Source organism: Balaenoptera physalus (assembly GCF_965194825.1).
Source record: "Balaenoptera physalus genome assembly, chromosome: 7".
Lineage (NCBI taxonomy): Eukaryota > Metazoa > Chordata > Mammalia > Artiodactyla > Balaenopteridae > Balaenoptera > Balaenoptera physalus.
This window is the reverse complement of record NC_138886.1, coordinates 68,722,169-68,742,828: the sequence shown is the minus strand read 5'-3', so window position 1 is coordinate 68,742,828 and position 20,660 is coordinate 68,722,169. Positions and strand designations below refer to the sequence as shown.

The 20,660-nt window shown below is 44.4% G+C and overlaps 1 protein-coding gene and 1 pseudogene across 6 annotated transcripts in view; one reads left to right on the top strand and one right to left on the bottom strand.

Annotated features, from left to right (window-relative positions):
• Positions 1 to 20,660, top strand: part of LOC309663710 (cytochrome c oxidase subunit 6B1 pseudogene) — a 523,800-nt pseudogene that overhangs the window by 329,755 nt on the left and 173,385 nt on the right. The gene's annotated exons all lie outside the window — the stretch shown is intronic.
• The window catches only part of ACER2 (alkaline ceramidase 2), a 51,540-nt gene that overhangs the window by 5,239 nt on the left and 25,641 nt on the right, over positions 1 to 20,660 (bottom strand). For 2 of the 5 annotated variants that reach the window (XM_082468053.1, XM_082468050.1), the window contains one exon: positions 17,023 to 17,650. The exons of 1 other annotated variant lie outside the window; for it this stretch is intronic. In XM_082468053.1, the coding sequence (XP_082324179.1) occupies positions 17,464 to 17,650 (187 nt within the window). In that variant the 3' untranslated portion in view covers positions 17,023 to 17,463. Of the gene's footprint in view, positions 1 to 1,195; positions 6,412 to 6,567; positions 6,621 to 17,022; positions 17,651 to 20,660 lie in introns of those variants that run through there. 2 more of the 5 variants (XM_082468051.1, XM_082468052.1) reach the window with 2 other exon arrangements.

Below are 20,660 nucleotides of genomic sequence, written 5' to 3'. Positions count from 1 at the left end.
TTCGCTTCTTGGTAGGCGTCGAGCCAAAAGACACAACCAAGCCGAAGGGTCAGAGAAGGAAGGATTTATTACTTGCAGCAAGTAAGGAGAATACCTGGGATCTTTCTCAAAGCAGTATCTCCCCAAACAGCAAAATTGGGGAAGTTTTAGGCTAAGGGTACATGCATATTCATGAAGGCGCTTGGGCGATGGCGGCCAAGCTTTAATTGCTTGAAATCACGAGGGTTCCAAAAGGTCAGCAGCGTCATCCTTTAGGTTCCAGTTCGTCTGGTGGTTGAGCGCCTGAGGGGGGTTTAGATTCTGCAAAACAGCTCAAGACAGTGCTTCAGGCTAGTCCTTACCATTGATACAGAACTGGGAGTCTTTACAACTGATTTGTTATCTTTGCTAATGTTACTTTTCTTGCCTGATAACAGTTTGTTCTTTTGTTCCCTTAAGACCTTTATTGCTGAGACCTGTTCAGGGCAAGCGCTGTGGCCAGGCTTAAATCACAAAATAGCTTAGGCCAAAAGTGGCTTCTTATGTCAAGAAAGTCACGCCTGGTTTTCTTTCTCTGGGGAACCCCTACCTTATCTGCTGACAAAACTAGCCTCTGTGGGCCTCTGGAAGCTGTAGGCGCAAGGCATCCCGTGGGCGGGCTAGGTGGGAATTAGGCTGAGAACCACTGCCTTGATTGTCAAATGGGCACAATAGCAGTACCCACCTCACGTTGCTGTGAGAATTCAATAAACTAATGCTTGAAACGGACTTAAAAAGACAGCTGTGCCTGGATGCCTGGCACACACAGGGATGTTTGCAATTTTTATGGAAAAGATGAACAAATATGACCACTTAAAACTTTCAAACATTTGCATGTTAAATAATAATAGCAGTAAACACCAAATTCAGAGGGCTCACTTCCTTACTAAAAGCTTTCTCAACTCAATAAGAAAAACACAAAAGCCCCGCAGTTGATCATTAAAGAAGAAACAGTCGATGACCTATTCACTGAATGTTTGTGGGTTACAAAAATGTCTGTCCTCACACAACCCAATCAAGTACACTGTTATTGACCCCAACAATGAACAGGGACCATGATAGCTCAAGATGTTTGTATTTCACAGCAACGTTTTTACTTTACAGCACAGTCTGTAACACACAACTTTGAATAAAAGATTTATGTCTTTGTCCTCATTTCATTGATCCATGGCCTAATTCCCTCATCCATGGCTTAGGTGGCTAGAGGGAACTGACATTTCCAATCCTGCAGCACCAGCAAAATAAAACTTCACATGTTCCTGTTGCTTTTGATGATGTCTACCTGAAACAGGAGGGAAGGGGACAGGGCACAACCTTTAAAGGAATGGCATAGCCATTGAGGCTACGATGAAACCTGGTCAGAAACAATTAGGCCCAAGATGGCAGCAGATTTGCCTTCTAGTGGACCTTGAGCCTCATTATACGCTCCTTGTAACACATCAGCATGTAAGTGACACACCCACAGGCGCCAAGACAGTTCTGAGGCAGACAATAAAAGGCCAAAAAGTGGGCGGTGGCCCAAATTGTGGAAATCCCCACACCTTCTCCAAAATAGTTGTAATAATCCACCCACTCATTAGCCTACGAAATTACCTACCCCTGTAAAAACTAACCACCCCATATTTCAGGGCCTCTCGCCCTCTGAGATGGCCCACACTTTGTCTGTGGGGTGCGTTTCTCCCTCGTCGCTGTCACTTTCTGAGACAACCCCATGCCCTGGGGCCACACTCACCTTCTGAAACGGATTGCATTCTGCCTATGGAATGTGTATCTCTCTAAGTAAATCCACTTCTTACCTATCACTTTGTCTCTCACTGAATTCTTTCTGTGACAAGACATAAAGAACCTGAGCTTCACTAAGTTCTGAGACCAGGTGTGTGATTTCAATTAAAAGACAGTGTGTTCAAGTCCCAATCTGAGTTGTGCGGTTTTATACTGACTTCTGGTGATTGCAATGTGATACACGGCCTAGAACTGCAAAGGGAAAGACTCTTGAGGTCAGCTAATGATGAATTCATGTGTTTCCCTCACTGTAAGATAAAGCTACAGGCTCCGTCCTCAGCAAACTTAGAGTCGGAGGCCCCGGGAAACCCAAGACAACGAAGGTTTGACACCCCCCTTACCCCAGATTACTGCTCATTCTAGAGAGCATGAACAAGTGTCCCAGCTCAGCATCTTAGAGTCACACACTGTTGCTCTAGGACACAACCTGGGGAGGCACTCAGTTCTCTGTGGTTCTAATTACACTCCTTGGAAGCCTCAGGAGCCACCCCAAGGCAGTTTGGGGATGGACCCAAAAGGATTGCATGGATCAAAGTACCACTTACATCTGTTTTGTATATTCGTGTCCATGTGAAAGACAATTTTTGCTGCTGAAAAAAAAAGTTTGAAAACATTGGAGCTAGTCCAGTCTCGCAGAAAATAAAATGAAGGCTGAGAGAAGAGCTGAAATTATGACCCAGGTCTCCCAACCCCAGTGCTATTTCCCCACCATCCTGGCTGTTCCCTTAACTCCCCACATCCAGGCTATGAGGTTTGGTTGGCTGTTCCAACCCCAGCTTTGAATATTCAAAACACTTACCAGCGTGCTGAGCACCTCCTGACTACCAGGCATTTACTAAGGGTGTAGTCAGGTAGGATGTTCAGCTTAGCTGCATGACCCAGAAAACCCCAAAAATCCAAGTAACAGTTGCTTAAACACAGGGTAAAAGTGCATTTCTGTATAATGTAGGCAGTCCAGCATTGGTATGGCAGCTCCACAAAACTTTTAGGAACCCAGACTCCTTCCAATTCACCACTCTGTCATCCCAAGGGTTTGATGCTTAACCTCATGTTCCAAGATGGCACCCAGAGCTCCAGCCACCACATCCACATTCCAGGAAGCCAAATAGAGGAAGAGTAACACAAAAGAAACAAATGGAGATATCACTTGCTTTTAAAAGAAGTGTACTAATCAGGTTCTCCAGAAAATTAGAACAATAGGATAGAGAGAGAAAGAGAGATTTATTATGAGGGATTGGCTCACACAATTATAAAGGCTGAGCAGTCCCATGATCTGCCGTCTGCAAGCTGGAGGCCAAGGAAAGCTGGTCATGTAGTTCCAGTCTGAGTCTGAAGGCCAAAGAGCCAGGAGAGGCAATGGTATAAGCTGGTTCCAGTCCAAAAGCCAGAGAACCAGGAGCACCAATGTCTGAGCACAAGAGAAGATGGATGTCCTAGCTCAAGCAGAGAGGACAAATTTGTCCTTCCTCTGCCTATTTGTTCTATTCAGGTCCTCCAGGGATTGGTTGAAGCCTGCCCACATTAGTGAGGGCAAACTTCTTTACTCTGTCTACCACTTCAGATGCTAATTTCTTCCAGAAACACCCTCACAGACACACCCAGAAATAATATTTTACCAGCTATCAGGGCATCCCTTAGCCCAGTCAGGGTGACATCATGGGAAGTTTCCTGAAAGCTGCCACATACCAGTTCTACTTCTGTCTCTTCAAACAGAACTGACTGGGGAAGAAAAGGAAAATGTAGACTTTTATTCCAGACAGCCATCCATCTTCACAGCTAAACACTGGAGCTTCTATCACAAAGAAAGAAGAGGGAACTGTCCCTGAGGTAGGCAATTGGCAGTCTCTGCCATGTGAGGATTATTTCGTTAATCCTCATAACAGCCTTATGAGTAACTTCTATCATTATCTCCATTTTACAGATGAGAAAACTGAGGCTTAGAGATTCCTAACAAGATCTCATACTCAAAATCCTGAGCTATCATCTCACTGAAATTCATGACAGCCCCTAAATCAGAACTGCTGAGCCAAACCCCTGCTCAGTGTCTGACACACAGAAACTGAGAGATAGTAAATGTTTGTTTTTGTTATAACTTAATGTTGGGATAATTGGTTATGCAGTCACTCATGTAGTTCATGGTATGTGTCTCCAAAAAAAATAACAATTTTATTGGAGCATAGTTGATTTACAGTGTTGTGTTAGTTTCAGGTGAACAGCAAAGTGAATCAGTTATACATATGTATATATCCACTCTTTTTTAGATTCTTTTCCCATTATAGAGTATTGAGTAGAGTTCCCTGTGCTATACAGTAGGTCCTTATTAGCTGACAATTTTAAACAGGAACAAGGGCTCAAGGTGGACTCCTTACTTGCAGGAAGTATCACCAGCTTTGTGCTAAACCCGTTCTCTGGAACCTGGGTTTGAGGGCCCCCCACAGAGCACAGATCTTACTTCACCCTGGGGCCCAGCGTCTCTGCAGCCCAGCGTCAGCCCTGGTAGCTTGACTGAAATATCCCAACAGCCGAGAGCAGCAACCCAGGAGAACCCTCTCCTGCCTGCACGGGAGGCTGCCTTCACAGCCTCCTAGGCCCTTCGCTGTGCGCGCGGCTGCACTGCCCCCTGGTGGGTACCACGGGCAGCGCTTGCACTTCTGCACGCACAGGCCAAGGCCAATTGCTCATCCGGCTCCCACCCCCATCTCCCCATCTCCCCAGGTGCGTCCCTGCCCTTGGTCCCAGCTGGCGAGGGCATCTCTCCAACGTGGCCAAGCAGCACAATCACCATGAGTCTCTCTCTCTCTCTGCCACACACACGCACCCAAACACACACACTCCCCCTCTCCCTCTCTCTCTCTCCCTCTCTCTCTCTCTCCCCTTCATACTCCCAACAGACCCATCCAGGTGCTGTTAACAAAAATGCCATCCTCTGGCTGAGCACTGACCCGACCCCCTCAACCCTTCATGTCTTAATTTGGACGTTGCTTTCCAATCAAAGAGGACTTCCCGGCCCCGGCAAGGTGTTCCCACCACACCCTGAATTTCTCTAGCTGTATGAATTGACTTATGCATTGATTAATAGATGTTTGAATTCAACCTCCCAAACACTGGTTGCCTGGTCAGCCCTGGGCTTGCTTCGGGCAGTACAAAGATGAGGAGGCCACGGGGTGGGTGGAGGTGAGAGGTGGCTGGCTTCCACCTGCCAGACACCCTAAATGTCTGGGACAGATGGGGGGGGTTCTACCGAGCGAAACCACAGCCAAGCTCCCTAAGACCCCTTCTTTCCTCTCCTACCAGCACTCACTCTTTCTCAAAGTATTTTTCCACAGCTGCTGGTAGGGTGGGGCATATACTCCCCAGCTCAGATGGGGAGTGAGAAAGGTATTACGGGAACACCAGCAGGGGCCATGGAAGAGAAAGAGGAAGGCCGCGGTAGGTGTGTGTCTGTGCACATGCGTGCACACTGAGGACTCCAGCCACTCTTCTGGTGCCTTTGGCTGAACGTGTGGGGAGGGGAGCCCACATTCCGGGCAGACGCAGGAAGCAGCCTGTGGGACAGTGTAGTAGGTTGACTACTGTCCCTCCAGAATTGACATACACCAGGGACCCCAGCACATGACCTTATTTGGAAATAGGGTCTTTGCAGCTGTAATTAGTTAAGACAAGACTGGACTGGACAACAGTGGGCCCTAAATCCAGTGACTGGTGTCTTTATAAGGGAAAGGAAAGGGAGATTCTGACACAAAGAGAGAGGGAGAAGCCACGTGACAGCAGAGGCAGAGATAGACTGATGGGTCTACAGGCCGGGGAACCAGGATTGCTGGCAGCCACTAGAAACTAGGAGAGAAGCAGGGAACAGATTCTCCCTCGGAGGCTCCAGAAGGAGCCAATCCTGCTGACATCTTGATTTCAGACTCTGGTCTCCTGAACTGTGAGACAATACATTTCTTCTTTTTATTTATTTATTTATTTATTTATTTATTTATTTATTTATTTATTTATTTAATGTTTGGCTGCGTTGGGTCTTCGTTGTTCCACATGGGCTTTCTCTAGTTGCAGCGAGCGGGGGGCTACTCTTCGTTGCTGTGTGTGGGCTTCTCATTGCAGTGGCTTCTCTTGTTGTGGAGCATGGGCTCCAGGTGTGTGGGCTTCAGTAGTTGTGGCACGCAGGCTTCAGTAGTTGTGGCATGCAGGCTCAGGAGTTGTGGCTTCCGGGCTCTAGGGCACAGGCTCAGTAGTTGTGGCGCACGGGCTTAGCTGCTCCACGGCATGTGGGATCTTCCCGGACCAGGGCTCGAACCCGTGTCCCCTGCACTGGCAGGAGGATTCTTAACCGCTGCGCCCCCAGGGAAGCCCTACAATGCATTTCTGTTTTAAGCCACCTAGTTTATGGTAATCTGCTACCACAGCCACAGGAAACTCCAACCCAATCTGAAAGGGCTGAGCAAACCCGAGAACACACACAGTGACCCTGGGAGCAGAAGCTGTGATGCCTCCATCGTTCGCCAACTTCACGTCCTCAGGCAAGTGACTCGGCCTCTGAGCCGTAGTCTTTCCGGGTCACATACCAGTTTCCAGTGCCTTGGGATCAGTCACCCGGACTCGTATCAGGACCTGGCGCACACAGAAGGTGCTCAGAACATATTCGTCCTGTCCCTCCCACCCTTAGCTCTCCCCCTCAGCACAGTGGACACAGTCCCACCTTCTCTGCTGCAGAATGAGGAAGGGAAGGAGCCAGGTCTGGGGGTGAGGGAGAGTTGAACCACTTACCAGCTCTGTGGTGTCGGACTAGATATGCACATCCCCTGGGCCTCAGGACGTCACTAGGAAAATGAAGATAAGAAAAACCTCCTGCATACAGTCTGCTATGGTCTGAAAATTTGTGTCCCCCCAAATCCATAATCTGAAGCCCTAACCCCACCCCACCCCATCCCCTGCAATGTGATGGTATTTGGAAGTGGAACCTTTGGGAAGTGATCAGCTTAAGATGAGGTCACAAGGGTGGGGCACCCATGATGGGATCAGTGTCCTTATAAGATGAAGAAGAGAGGCTGGAGCTCTCTCCCTGACCACGTAAGGAGGTGGCCTCCTGAAAGCCAGGAAGCTGGTCCTCACCAGGAACCAAATCTGCTGGTACCTTGGTCTTGGATTTTCCAGTCTCCAAGAGTGTGAGAAATAAATGTCTGTTGTTTAGGCCAGTGCCTCTGTGGTATTTCGTATGGTGATGTAAGCTAAGACATGGTTAACCACCCATTCACTCAACAAATATTTACTGAGTTCCTATTGTGCAATGGGTCCTGTTCTCATGCTCAGGAGACGGCTGTGAACAAAACAGAGTCCCTGCCCTCATGGAGCTACCACTGGTGGGGAGGGTCACTATCATGTCCATTGCCAATGTATCCAAAGTTGTCATGATTAAATTAACTAGTATATACAAAGTGTTTGACACAGAGCGAGCATTCACTAAATGTTAGCTACTATCTCATAATTCCCTCTTCTTAAATTAAAAAAAAAATTTTTTTGGCCACACCGTGCAGCCTGCAGGATCTTACTTCTCCGACCAGGGAACGAACCCGCGCCCCGCTGCAGTAGAAGGGTGGAGTCTAAACCACTGGACCGCCAGGGATGTCCTTCCTAATTCCCTCTTCTGACATCTCTGCTTTCATTCATGGCACCATTCTTCACTACACAAACCTGATACTTGGGGATTGTGGTAGACAAGCTCATGGCCCCCCAAAGATGTTGACATCCTAATCCCCGGAACTAGTGAATGTGTTAGGTTACATGGCAAAAGGGAATTAAGGTTGCTCATGGAATTAGCTGATTTCTAATCAGCTAATCCTGAGATGGGAGATAATGCTGGATGATCTGGGTGGACCCAATGTAATCACAAGGGTCCTTTATAAGTGGGGGATGGAGACAGTAAAGAACCAGAAAGATGGCAGCACGAGAAGGACTTAGCCCAAGATTGCTGGTGTTGAAGATGGAAGACGGCCATGAAGCAAAGAGTGCAGGCAGTCTCTAGAAGCTGCAAATGGGAAGGAAACAAATTCCCTAGAACCTCCAGAATGAATGCAGCACTGATGACACCTCGATTTAGCCTAGTGAAACCCATTTTGGACTCCTGAACTCCAGAAATGTAAGATAATAAATGTGTATTGTTTTTAAGCCCCTGAGTTTGTAGCAACATGTTATAGCAGCCGTAGGGAACAGGGACCATTTTGGCCATCCTCTCCCTTGCAGCCACTTCCACTGATTAGAAAAGTTGTTGGTTCTACCTTCGTCAGGTAGTCTGCAATTACTCCTCTCCACTCACAGCCATTACCCCACTTTAAACCCTCGTTCCCTGAATTAAATTCCACAAGTTTTTACTTTGTGTCAGATTTTGAAGGAAATAGTTATCTTTAAAAACAGTCTCTGCCCCTAGAAGTTATTACAACACAGTATGAAAAACACTACAATAAAAATGGAGGGAGGTAGAAGGAGGCAAAGGTAATAGGTAAAGTTTCCCAAAAGGTGAGGGGGGTGTGATGTGGAGCATTCTAGGCAGAGAGAATAGTCTGTGCAAAGGTCCTGTATTCACCAGCCTCCAAGATGGTCCCTGACCACCCCTGACTCATGCTCTTCGCCTCTTTGTGTTGTCCCTTCCCACACTGAATAGGACTGACTTATGTAACAAGTAGAATATTATAGAGGTGACTGAGTGTGACTTCGGGGGCTAGGCCATAAAATACACTGCAGCTGCCCATCTGTTCTCTTGGGTCACTCCATCTGGGAGAAACCAGCTGCCCTATTGTGAGGAAGGAGCCCTATGGAGAGGTCTACACGGCAAGAGCTGAGACCTCCGACCGACAGCCCTGTGGGTGAGCTATCTGAGAAGTGAATCCTACAGCTCCGGTCAGGCCCCCAGATGACTGTAGCCCCAGCTGACACCTTCACTACAAACTCATGAAGGACCCTGAGCCAGAATCACCCAGCTAAGCTGCTCCCAAATTTATGACCCACAGAAACTGTAAGATAGTAAGTCTTTGTTGTTGTAAGCCACTAAGTTTTAGGGTGATTTGTGACACAGCAATGATAACTAATACAGGCCATGAAAGACCATGCAGAACTACACAAAGTTCTGAAAGACTCAAGTCAAGGGGACAAGGGGAGAGAAACGCAAAACAAGACAGGAAAAGAAGGCCAGGACCAGACTCTGAAGGAGATTCTGAATCACACTAAGCCTCTCAGATAAGATTTGCTTTGTTCTAAGAGCAATGGGGAAGAATAGGTGGGTTTTGAGCTGGGAAGTGACCTGGTCAGATGTCACTTGAGACAGAGGACTCCAAGCGTGGAGGATGGATTGGCAAGAGATGGTGGCGCCCTGTCTAGGATGGAGATAAATGGATGGATTTGAGACAGTGGGGAAGTGGGATGAAGAGGATTTACTTACTCTTAGATTACATATTGAGGGAAGTGGGGACTACTTCTGGCAACTGAATGGAGGCGCCTGATTTACTGAAAAGGTACACAAGGTGCAAGTTTAAGAGTAGTGTAAGGTAAGGCAAATGTGAGGTGTCTATTTGGCGTCCAAGTAGAGATGGCCAGGAAGGAACTGGATTTGCAGATCTGCCACTGAAGAGTGAGCGATGGCTTGGACTACGGAGCCAGATGATGGAGGAGTTCACATGTACGCACGCCCCTCACTCCCAGGAAGGTGTGAGGATGGGGTGTGATTCCTGACTATGGCCACAAGATGGCACTGTCACCCAGGACTGCTTGATGGTGGGTTATCTTCTTAGTTGCCATTTATTGAGCACTTACTATATGCCAACTGCTACTCTACATTTTGTCTAATCATTTGTTTTAATAGCACACTTTTGAATCCGATAATCCCAAATTTGTGCCTACCTATATAAAAACCTTTTACCTTCTTTGTCATTTTGAAAATAAGATTAAATCCTTTGTGGAAAGAGAAATAAACTTAAGAGTTGAAAGTCTTGGGTTCAAAACCTGACTCTGCCACTTAACAGCTGTGGTCAAAATACATTGCTAAGCCTCAGATTTATTGTCTTCAAAACAGGAATAATAATAGCCTCACAAAATAATCGTGAGGAGTAAGTCAGACAATTTATGTGAAAGATAATTTATGTGATAGGCTCTCAAATAAGACTGGCTTTAAGAAGATAATAATACTCCTAGGTAGTATTACTCCCTAAGTATACTTTAATCAGGCTGAGATTATATATTATTAAACGTGGCTCATGGGCCATCAGTTAAAGCTTAGAATTCTCAAACCCCAACTCCTCCCAGGTTGAACCCCGTTGCTCTCTCCTGCCTGCCTCTTAGCACTGTTGATTCCTCTCTTATGCAGGGATTTCAGCAGAGTTAGTGGTCCCCTTCTCCTCCCGCCTTTCCACACACACCCAGCTCAAGGCTATGTGCTCATCACATAGCCCTCTGTATTAGCACAGCGGGTATTTGCAAAGTGTTGGTTCAAACTGGATTCCGTCTTAAAATTTGGGGGATTGTAATGACATTTGACTCATGTAAATGAAACTATTAATGCCAAAAGCTAAATTTAACTCCAGGGGATTAAAAAACTTCCTCCAGGGACTTACTTCCCTGTCGGTCCAGTGGTTAAGACTCCACACTTCCACTGCAGGGGGTATGGGTTTAATCCCTGGTCAGGGAACTAAGATCCTGCATGCCACATGGTGTGGCCAAAAAAAATAAAAAATAAAAATAAGAAGAATAAAAAGTTAATAAATACAAAACTTCCTCCAGATCACATCTACTCTAAGTTGGTTTTATGGACAGGAAAATATTTGGTTTAAGGTATTTGGCAGATTTTTTCGAGTAAGATCAAACACCTAGTGGTTAAAGAATGAATAGCTGCGGGAATAGAGGAAAGGAAAATGAAGGCAGAGATACGTTTGAAAGAATCCAGGGAAACATACTTGGGCCCAAAAAGAGGCTTCATAGGGACTTCCCTGGTGGCGCAGTGGTTAAGAATCCGCCTGCCAATGCAGGGAACACGGGTTCGATCCCTGGTCCAGGTAGATCCCACATGCCGCGGAGCAACTAAGCCCCTGCGCCACATCTACTGAGCCTGTACTCTAGGGCCCGCGTGCTGCAACTACTGAAGCCCGCGTGCCTAGAGCCCCTGCTCGGCAACAAGAGGAGCCACCACAATGAGATGCACTGCAACAAAGAGTAGCCCCCGCTCACCGCAACTAGAGAAAGCCCACGTGCAGCAATGAAGACCCAACGCAGCCAAAAAATAAATAAAATAAAATAATTTTAAAAATAAAAAGAGTCTGCATAACTTGTGGGAGTTTTAAGACAATTAATAGTGAGTCCTGGGATGATCATCAATTGGGAAGGACTTCACTTGTGCCCTGGTAGCAATAACCTGAAAGGGCACTAGATGGCAGTATTATTCCAGGAGTCTCTCCAGGTCCCTCCCACCCTGGTGGTTAAGGTTTTCTTTGTTCACAGGCATCCATCTCTAGCCAGTGTCACCAATAATGCCATTATGCATTTTCTGTCACCCCATGCCCCTAGCCTCACAGTTAGCCACTTTCTCACCACCGGCCTTAATACAAAAATAAACTCTACTGACTTCATTGCCATTTGTTACAATAACGTCTGGTCTCTCTGCTCGTAAAAGCAGCTGAATCAAATGCTTTGTTTTAACGAGAAACATAAAATAAGCCAACAAAAACCCAGGTGAGGTTGATCTTTCCCTTTCGTGAGTTAATACTCAGAGGGTCACCAGGCCTGGAGTTGATCAGAGACAGAAATGCCCACGTGAGATATAGAGAACTCTTCAAACTGGGGAAAGGGGCTACCAGCCCCTGTAAGGTGGGGCAAGAGGAGGAGGCTGAACCCCACCCGAGAGAGCAGAGGAGGAAAACCTGAATACCATATTTAAAACATTTTTTTTTATTTATGGAAAAATTCAACAGTGCAAAAGGAGACAGAATAGTATGACAGGCCCAGATAGCATCTTAAGGAGCGGCTGAAACTATAAACCAGGAAAGAGGCTTGAGGAAGAGGTGAATTCCAAATTTGTTCAACTCCTAAGGTGTAAGTTTCCAGCCCCCTGGGTCTGCCCCCTTCCGGCCCCTCATAATGGAAAGTCCTCACACGAGAAGGGCACTGGGGTTGGTCTCGGAGGGCAGTCGGGAAAGTGGAGCTGTGGAGATGCCAATTCCATCACCAGAAAGGATGTGAGTCCTGGCTTTGTGTCCTGTCACACAGTTCTTCATCTGGGTGGCTTCTAGGGACATCTGAATACCCAGATAATTCTATGTATGGGCATTTTCCAAGACCCACTGCTTACAGCAGATTATCAAAGGCCTCTGTGTCTAGCCCTCATCCCCACACCCTGGCCAGAAAAGAAGTCTAAAAAAACCACTGCAGTGATACTAATACTGCTGACCCAGTCTTTCTCCTCTGATAGTCCTATTATTCTTATAAATATGATTGCCTATGAATCCCTTAATTTTAAAAAAAACAGTCACAGGAGGGACTTCCCTGGTGGTCTAGTGGTTAAGACTCCATGCTCCCAATGCAGGGGGCCCGGGTTCAATCCCTGGTCAGGGAACTAGATCCCTCACGCATGCCGCAACTTAGAAGTCTGCATGCCACAATGAAGATCCCGCATGCCGCAACTAACACCCGGCACAGCCTAAATAAATAAATAAAAATTTTAAAAAATGGTCACAGGAAATTAAGAAAAACAGGTAGATACAGAATTTTCCTGCTAAACTCATTTACTATATTATATTGTTCTATGATCTTCCTTCCAGTGACTGGATGAACTACAGCTTAGGTGAGTTGTTTTCTATATTTGAGATTTTATATCCACATGACATAATTAGAGAACTTCCAATAAAAATAAACTGCCTCTAGATACTTCTATACTGGAAATATGTAGGTCTATTAATTTCACAGCTCTGAGAAGAAACCAACAATTACACTAATTTTAAGTATGTTTAATAACAATGATACCCAAATTCATTAAATAAATGAATTTGAACAAATGCACTTTACAATCCATTAAATGTATTCCTCACTGCAGCCGTTGCAGAAATCATTTTGGAAATAAACACAAACATATACGTATTCACAGAAAACACCACTTATAGCTTTAATATCAAACATAGCTCTCACAGTCAGTTCACAAAAAGAGCATAAAGTGCAAAAGCTCCATTTCAAAAGGCCTTGAATTACTCCCAAAGTAATGGAGATTAAATGCTACCACAGCCAGTGGGCCTACCACCCATAGACAGCACACCCTACATGAAGTACAGAACAAGGTATATATCTGAAAATACTCTATTTGCTCTGATTACATATTGTGGTTACAAAATCGTCTTAAATCTGGTTTAACATATAGGGAAAGATACAATTCAAACAATTAGTCCCTTAGAGTAGGGGTCATTAATAAAAAAAAAAGAAAAAACCATCTGTAGGAGAACGATGTCTATAAAATCCATTGAGAATCCCAACCTGGCCTGAGACCCCTCTTTGACCAGCTGAATCAGCAGCACCCAGACAAAGAGCTGGTTGTTAAAGGTTCCAAGTTCATTTGGGAAAAAGGAGCCATGAGAGGGGCTCTGGCCAGGCAAGCTTCAGCCCTCACCTGTCCCCCAGAGATGGTTCCATGTCAGCCCCGAGGGATAAAGAGCCAGGGAAGGATCACGTCCCAGTTTTGGAGCCTTCGGTATGGCACCAGCTCATGTAAGCATAATGAACTAGTAAGAAGTTTTTACACACCTGAGAAATCCAATAAATAGAATACATGATGGTATTTTTACAAAGCCTGTGCTTGATGACCATCAAGGTTAGTCCCCTAACCGAACAACTTTGATCCACAATTCATGTTTTATAGGCACTCTTCAGAAGGACAGGCACAGAGTTCCCCCAAAAGGTAGCCTATTACCGAAGAGATGTAGATATCTCATCCCCAAACACCGCAATATATTCACTGAAGTGCTTGTTTTACATTATAATAATAAAGGGGAGAAAATATTTTCTAAAAATCATCAAACACTATAAAACAAGAATCATTAACTTAAATGATCACTTGGTAAATTAATGTTTTTTAATATTCTAAATCCAGTTCCTGCTGGGTATCTATCTTAGGTAAATTCTAACCAGAACAAATATCTAATAGCCATGCTGAGTAACTGCCGTGACCTAACTCCTAAATGTCAAATCTCCACTTCCCTGAATTATCAGGGGGGAAAAAAAGGATTCTTGATTGCACATCAATTAATGAAATAAGCTATTCACTTTTTTAAAATCTGAAAACATCAAAACCTGTAGAACCATATATTTAACAGCTATTTTCTATGACTTGTCCATCTAAATGCAGAAGCATATCAAAAAGCAGAATTCAGTTCATTATTTCTTAGGGCCCATTCATGTGAGGCTCGATTAAAAAGGAAGGCTCAGTAGCAAGTCTTAGAATCCAGTGATGAACACTCAAGAGTATAGCTAACTCTCGTATATCCCCAAACCTGCTCTTCAGGAAAAATATACAACTAGCATTATATTCCATTCAAGGTACAAGATCAACTGTCAGCTCTAAAAGACATCAATTGACAACTATATTAGGAAAAAAAAAGACGAGAAGGAAATATATCAAAATATATTAACAATAGTTGTCCTTGAGCTATAGAAATACACATTACTTTTTTTCTTCTCCATCAACTTTTCTTAATATCACCATTTTCTTTAAAATGCATGTAGTGCTATGAGCATTATGAATACAAATGTAAATATAAATATGCATGATGCCACAAACCTAACTTAAAGTAAGACTGGTATATTCCTACTCTTTTTTTAATTTTATTTATTTTTGGCTGCGTTGGGTCTTCATTGCTGCACGCGGGCTTCCTCTAGTTGCAGCGAGCCGGGGCTACTCTTCGTTGTGGTGCGCGGGCTTCTCATTGCGGTGGCTTCTCTTGTTGTGGAGCACGGGCTCTAGGCGCGTGGGCTTCAGTAGTTGTGGCACACAGTCTCAGTAGTTGTGGCACACAGGCTCAGTAGTTGTGGCGCACGGGCTTAGTTGCTCCGCAGCATGTGGGATCTTCCTGGACCAGGGCTCGAACCAGAGTCCCCTGCATTGGCAGGCGGATTCTTAACCACTGTGCCACCAGGGAAGCCCTATTCCTACTCTCTTGATTTACCATCCCACAATGGCAAGCGTAGTGATTTCTGTTCAAAAGCAAAGTCTTGTCTTCCTCAAATATACCCCATTCCACACTTTCTTCTCAGCCCTCATCTCATTAAAACCAGTCTCTAAGAGGGCATTCTGTTTTTCATAACAAAAGCATTCTCTCCTAAACTTAACTTAGTCATTTGTCTTGTAGGAGAAGCAGAGAAATAGTCCTGCGAGTTAGTGTACTTACTTCCTTACTTCCAGCAGAGTCACATTGTATCCCTATTTCCAAAGGTCACTCAGAACCTTCCAGAAGGGCAATGTCAAAGCCTTGGGGGCTGGAGATGGTGTTTGCCATGGAACACACCCTTCATTTCATAGGGAGAAACGGTCCCTCCTTAATTGTTGGGACAATGCTCCCATCACTGAGGAGCTTTCAAGACAAAAATTAAACCTCACACACACACAAAACATTTCCTACACTCTCTGCTTCTCCTTATTTACTTTTTCCCACTAAAAGAGCTGGGCTTAAAGTACAACAAACTCCCTAGTTGGAGCATTTTTATATTGCAGGATGGATGAGACGAGAATCTGTGCCTGGTGGGTCAATCTGGATGGTCTGACATTTCCCTTTAAAGAAAATTCTAGACTTGAAACCCAAAGGACTTAAGAGCAGTTTTTCCAATTCTGTTCCACAAGCCACCTAGGTCTCATATCGGTACATTAAAGATTCCACGAGTATTTAATTCAAATATCGTTTTTTAAACTATAATAAAGCAACATGTACACTCATTCAATACCAAATTTTTGTACCTTGGAAACCACCAATTTGTTAATTTCCATTTTCACTGCCTTTTACATTATTCACGAAGTGCTATAAGTTTAACCTCAAAATAAATTTAAGCTAATAAAATACAAATTATTTCACACATTAGGTCTCCATAAAGATTTCTTACTGCAAACAGGGTTCTGCTGCTAAAATAATTTGAAAACCACAAAAGTAGAATAAAGTCACTCATTTTTAAAGTCTAAATTCAGTTGCTTCTTGGACTTTTCACCTGCAATTCTGTGCAAATTTTAACCAGAGTAAGAGTTTCCGGACAAGCCAAAATCTGTTACTGCCCAACTCTTAAATACTTAGGACAGTGACGTGATTCCCATCCACACAAGAAGGACAGGTCTGTTCTGCCCTCTCCTGTGATGGAATGTTGCAAAGCAAGAGATGCCTGAGTTAAAATGAGTATCCCTGAGGTCATGAATTCCCACCTCGCACCTTGAAGACATATGCAGAGTCTCCCATTCAGCCCAGTGAAGAGGACAGGAGTTGCAGCCAGTGTCACTTTAGGTGAGAACTCAGAAGGCAAGAGATTTGCCCTGCTGCACCCAAAGCAGCCAGTGTGTAGTTAAGGCCAGCACTTAAGAAAAGCACGTGGTCAAACGCCAGCGCGGAGAAACCACAGGAAGCACCTCATACTGTGAGGATATGGAGTGTAATTCCCACAGTAAATATCAAAGAAAGAAGTGGCAAGATTCTTGAGGATAATTTCCAGAGTAGGACAGCATACAGGAGGCTTCCAATGAGAACAACTTCTAAAACTTCATGTTTGCTCCAAAGTTTGAACCAGGACCCCTACCACGATTGTCACAGGCCGTTGGCAATGTCACGGAGGTCAAGCAGTAAAGGGGTGGGTCTCTGTATGGAAAGTTCACACCACTCACACCATAGCTAGTCTTCTCTTTGCGTGTTTGAGGGTACTGGGCTGGGGGGCGGGGACCATGTCAGCATTTAAAACTTGTGCTTATCTTCAAGAATGGCTTAACGTGGAGTGTCGGTTTTGGCATAGAGGGTTTTGCTTGTTAGCTTCACCCTGATCTAAAGCCAAGTCCCCATCTCTCAGAAGAGGTAGCAGGAAAAGGATGCACACATGTACGTAAACCCTGGGTTATGGAGAGCTGCAAGGGGGGAAACCAGCCTCCTTAGCCACAAGCCCTGTGTGCGTTCCATTTGTTTGCTTTCGTTTCAGGACGGTTTCCCCAAATGAAAACCTCTGGCCTCTTCCATCATACAGTCAGAGGGTCTTGTCTGGCGCAGGATTTGTCTGTCAAGGGAGGGTCCGCTCCGAGAGCACATGGGAACGGTGGGATCTGGAGCAAACTCTCTCCAGGAAGCGAGGCGTGCGCAGCGCTGGGTCCCCCACGGGACGGCTCTGCCATCACCATAAAGGACGCAGCCCAACGAGCACTGTAGCTGGAGGTGACACTGAGGAGACACACCTAGTGCCCCTCGGCCCTCTACTTCCCACCTTTGGGAAAGACACCCGCTGCTCCCCAGGCACCGTGGAGTCCTGGCGGTCCACAGACACACTAGTTAGAACCCAAGGGCACTGAATTTTTTAAAAGACAGACTCCACCCCCGACTCTGCGAACCCCCCTGGCTGTCTCTGCTGGCAGATGAAGTTTAGGTGCGCGAGGGAAAAGAAGCAGAGAGGCCAGCCACTGCCTTGCCATCACGTGATCTTGACCGGTGATTTCTTGCTGGCGCACAGAAGGGACACGTAGGGGACGCCGATGAAGGCCCATCTCTCGCTGGGCCAAAACTTGATGACGGGGCCTTGCTCGGGTATCTCGGAGGCAGCATCAAAGTAGGCGAAGCACACGCAGCCCAGGTAGGCGGCCAGGCAGATGAGGATGTGCCTGCAATGGAGACGTGGCGGCGTGAGAACCGAGAGGACCTGACGCAGGTCAGACTGTGCTCGGGTTTAGCCCGCCCCTCCCTCCCGCTAACCTGCCTCTCCTGGACGCAAAGACAGGCAGGGGCCTCCTTTAATTAGGAAGGGGTGAGGGTGCCCGACAATCCCTGGAATAGCAGAAGAATGGTAACTCCTGAGCCAACAAAGCCTCTCTTGGAATGTTCTAAAACATTCCAGCTTGATAACAGGAAAAACCTGCAAATGCCTTTGGGGCTCCACGGAGAAGACTGAGGCCCGAGGATTTAAAACAGAGGCACTAATATGATATCGCTTATATGCAGAATCTTAAACAAACAAACAAAAAGAACTTATTCACAAAACAGAAACAGACTCACAGACTTAGAGAACGGAACTTTTGGTTCCCAGGGAGGAAGAGGGGGGGAAAGGATAGGTTGGGAGTTGGGATTGACATGTAAATAAATTGATTAATGAATTAATGAATTAAACTAAAAAAAAACAAAATAAATAAAACAGAGGCACTAAGGAAATAACCGATGAGCACGTGGAACTAGTCCCCCCCACCTTCTAGCTTTAATAATCGGCTGTACATATCTGACACCCTTCATTAGGAATAATTTTATACTGATTCATCTGCTTTTGCACTTTAGTAAGGGAACTCTTTTTTATTACTATTATTAAATTCACTGTGCCTGTAAAAAGTTTTCATATTGATCTTTATCATGCAAGGGACCATTTAAAGGCATGTAATCCTACTTCTGTACCTTATACTGAAACTTAACTCCAGATGAATTAAAGATTTAAAATACATTTAAAGACATATTTAAAGAAAATATTTTTTAGAAACTTTGGTGGGGGAGTCCTTTCTTAGAATGACACAAAGTTCAGAAACCCTAAAGGGAATGGCTGTGAGAGCCACGTGTAATGCACGTCTCTACATTTAAAAACACATGGAATAAATATGGCTGTAAGAGTACTACCAGTTTGCTTAGTTGAGAACAGTGTCATTTAAGGGATGTCACAGCCACACTGTAATGCATATAGAAGGGAGAGAAAAAAAAAAACCTGAAGGAAAAGGCTGACAGATGTGAGAACATGAAAATTTTAAACCAGCATGGCACAAAATATCATTAACATACTGAAAGATAAGTGGGAAACTAGGGGAAAATATTTGCACCATATGACAAAGAATTAAAATCCCTATCTTACAAAGAACCCTAAAGACTAATCATCTCATAGGGTGTCTGGGATTTGCTTTACAATAATCCAGGTGTGGGTGGGTAGTGGGTGAAGGTGGCATGAATGAGATTGGCCTCATGTAGATACTACTGAAGCTAAGTGTTGCCTACCTGGGGGCTCCATGTATTACTCTCTGTACTTTTGAAAATGTTGCAAGTGTGCCCAATAAACGGCATGTAGGTAGTAAACAGTAATGACTGTCTCCTATGTGTCAGGCACTAGGTGCTGGATATAAACTTTTAAAAATGGAAACACTCCACAGGGATGATAAAGAAACTTAAAAGGCACATTTCAAAAGAGGAAAGATACAGTAAATTTACATTTGAAAAGATGCACAACAAAATACTAATTTTTTTAAAAGACATGAAAATAAAAATAAAATCTTTTCAGGTTAACAAAGATTTTTTTTTTAAAGTTACTAACATCCAGTATATGTGAAAGTGTATCTTACAGATACACTTTTACTATCTTACAGATTTTAGTAAAAAGTGTTAGTTGATATAATACCTCTGGATTTGGCAACATATTATAATTTAACCTAAGGACACAATTCAGGCATATGAACAAATACAGATGTTCATTACCAATTATTTGTAAAAGTGCCAAGTTAGAAATAACCTAGGGGCTTCCCTGGTGGCGCAGTGGTTGAGAATCTGCCTGCCAATGCAGAGGATACAGGTTCGAGCCCTGGTCTGGGAAGATCCCACATGCCGCGGAGCAACTGGGCCCGTGAGCCACAACTACTGAGCCTGCGCGTCTGGAGCCTGTGCTCCGCAACAAGAGAGGCCACGATAATGAGAGGCCCGCGCACCGCGATGAAGAATGGCCCCCACTTGCCGCAACTAGAGAAAGCCCTCACACAGAAACGAAGACCCAACACAGCCATAAAAAAATAAATAAATAAATAAACAAATAAACCCAAAAGTTTAAAAAAAAAAAAAAAAAGAAATAACCTAAATATCCATTAATAGAGAGGTTGGTTAAATGAATTATAAAGCATCCATATTGTGCGGTATTAACTGGACACAAAAACTGTTGAAGATAATATAAACACACTGGTAAGGAAAGCTGTCTATGATCTGGTATTTAGTTTAAACAACAAAAGAAGGACCAATATGCATCATGTATAGAATGATGTTATTTTTGTTTTTAAAAGTAGAATTAGAGAACTATGTATATAAAGCACCTGGAAGGATACACTTCAGGCTGTTAACAATTGTTCTCTCTCTTTGGTGGACAGAATTATGAAAGTCTCTCTTTCTATACTTACCTATTGTTTACATTTGTTATAATAAATAAATATGTCACTTTACAACTGGGATGAAAAAATAGTTCAACTTTTTTTTTGTTTTTATTTTGAGGCCACACCACACAGCATGTGCGATCTTAGTTCCCCGACCAGGGATCAAACCCGCGCCCCCTGCAGTGGACGCACAGAGTCTTACCACTGGACCACAGGGGAAGTCTCAGAAAATGGTTCAACTTTGGGGAAAAAAAAAACAACCTCAGAAAGTACACCAAATTTAGAAACAAATTAAGTTGGAATCCAAGTTATTATAGTCTACTTTTTGAATTTTACTTAAATCACTGTGTGATAAGGGAACTTGGATCGATTAAAAACATGCTGTATCTTCAGTGAGATCCTATTTACACAGGTGGATACATTTATCAAAATTTACCAGACTACACAGTTAAAATCTGTGCATTTGATTATCTGTAAATTATAACTCAAATGTACAAGGTGTGTATAAATTCAC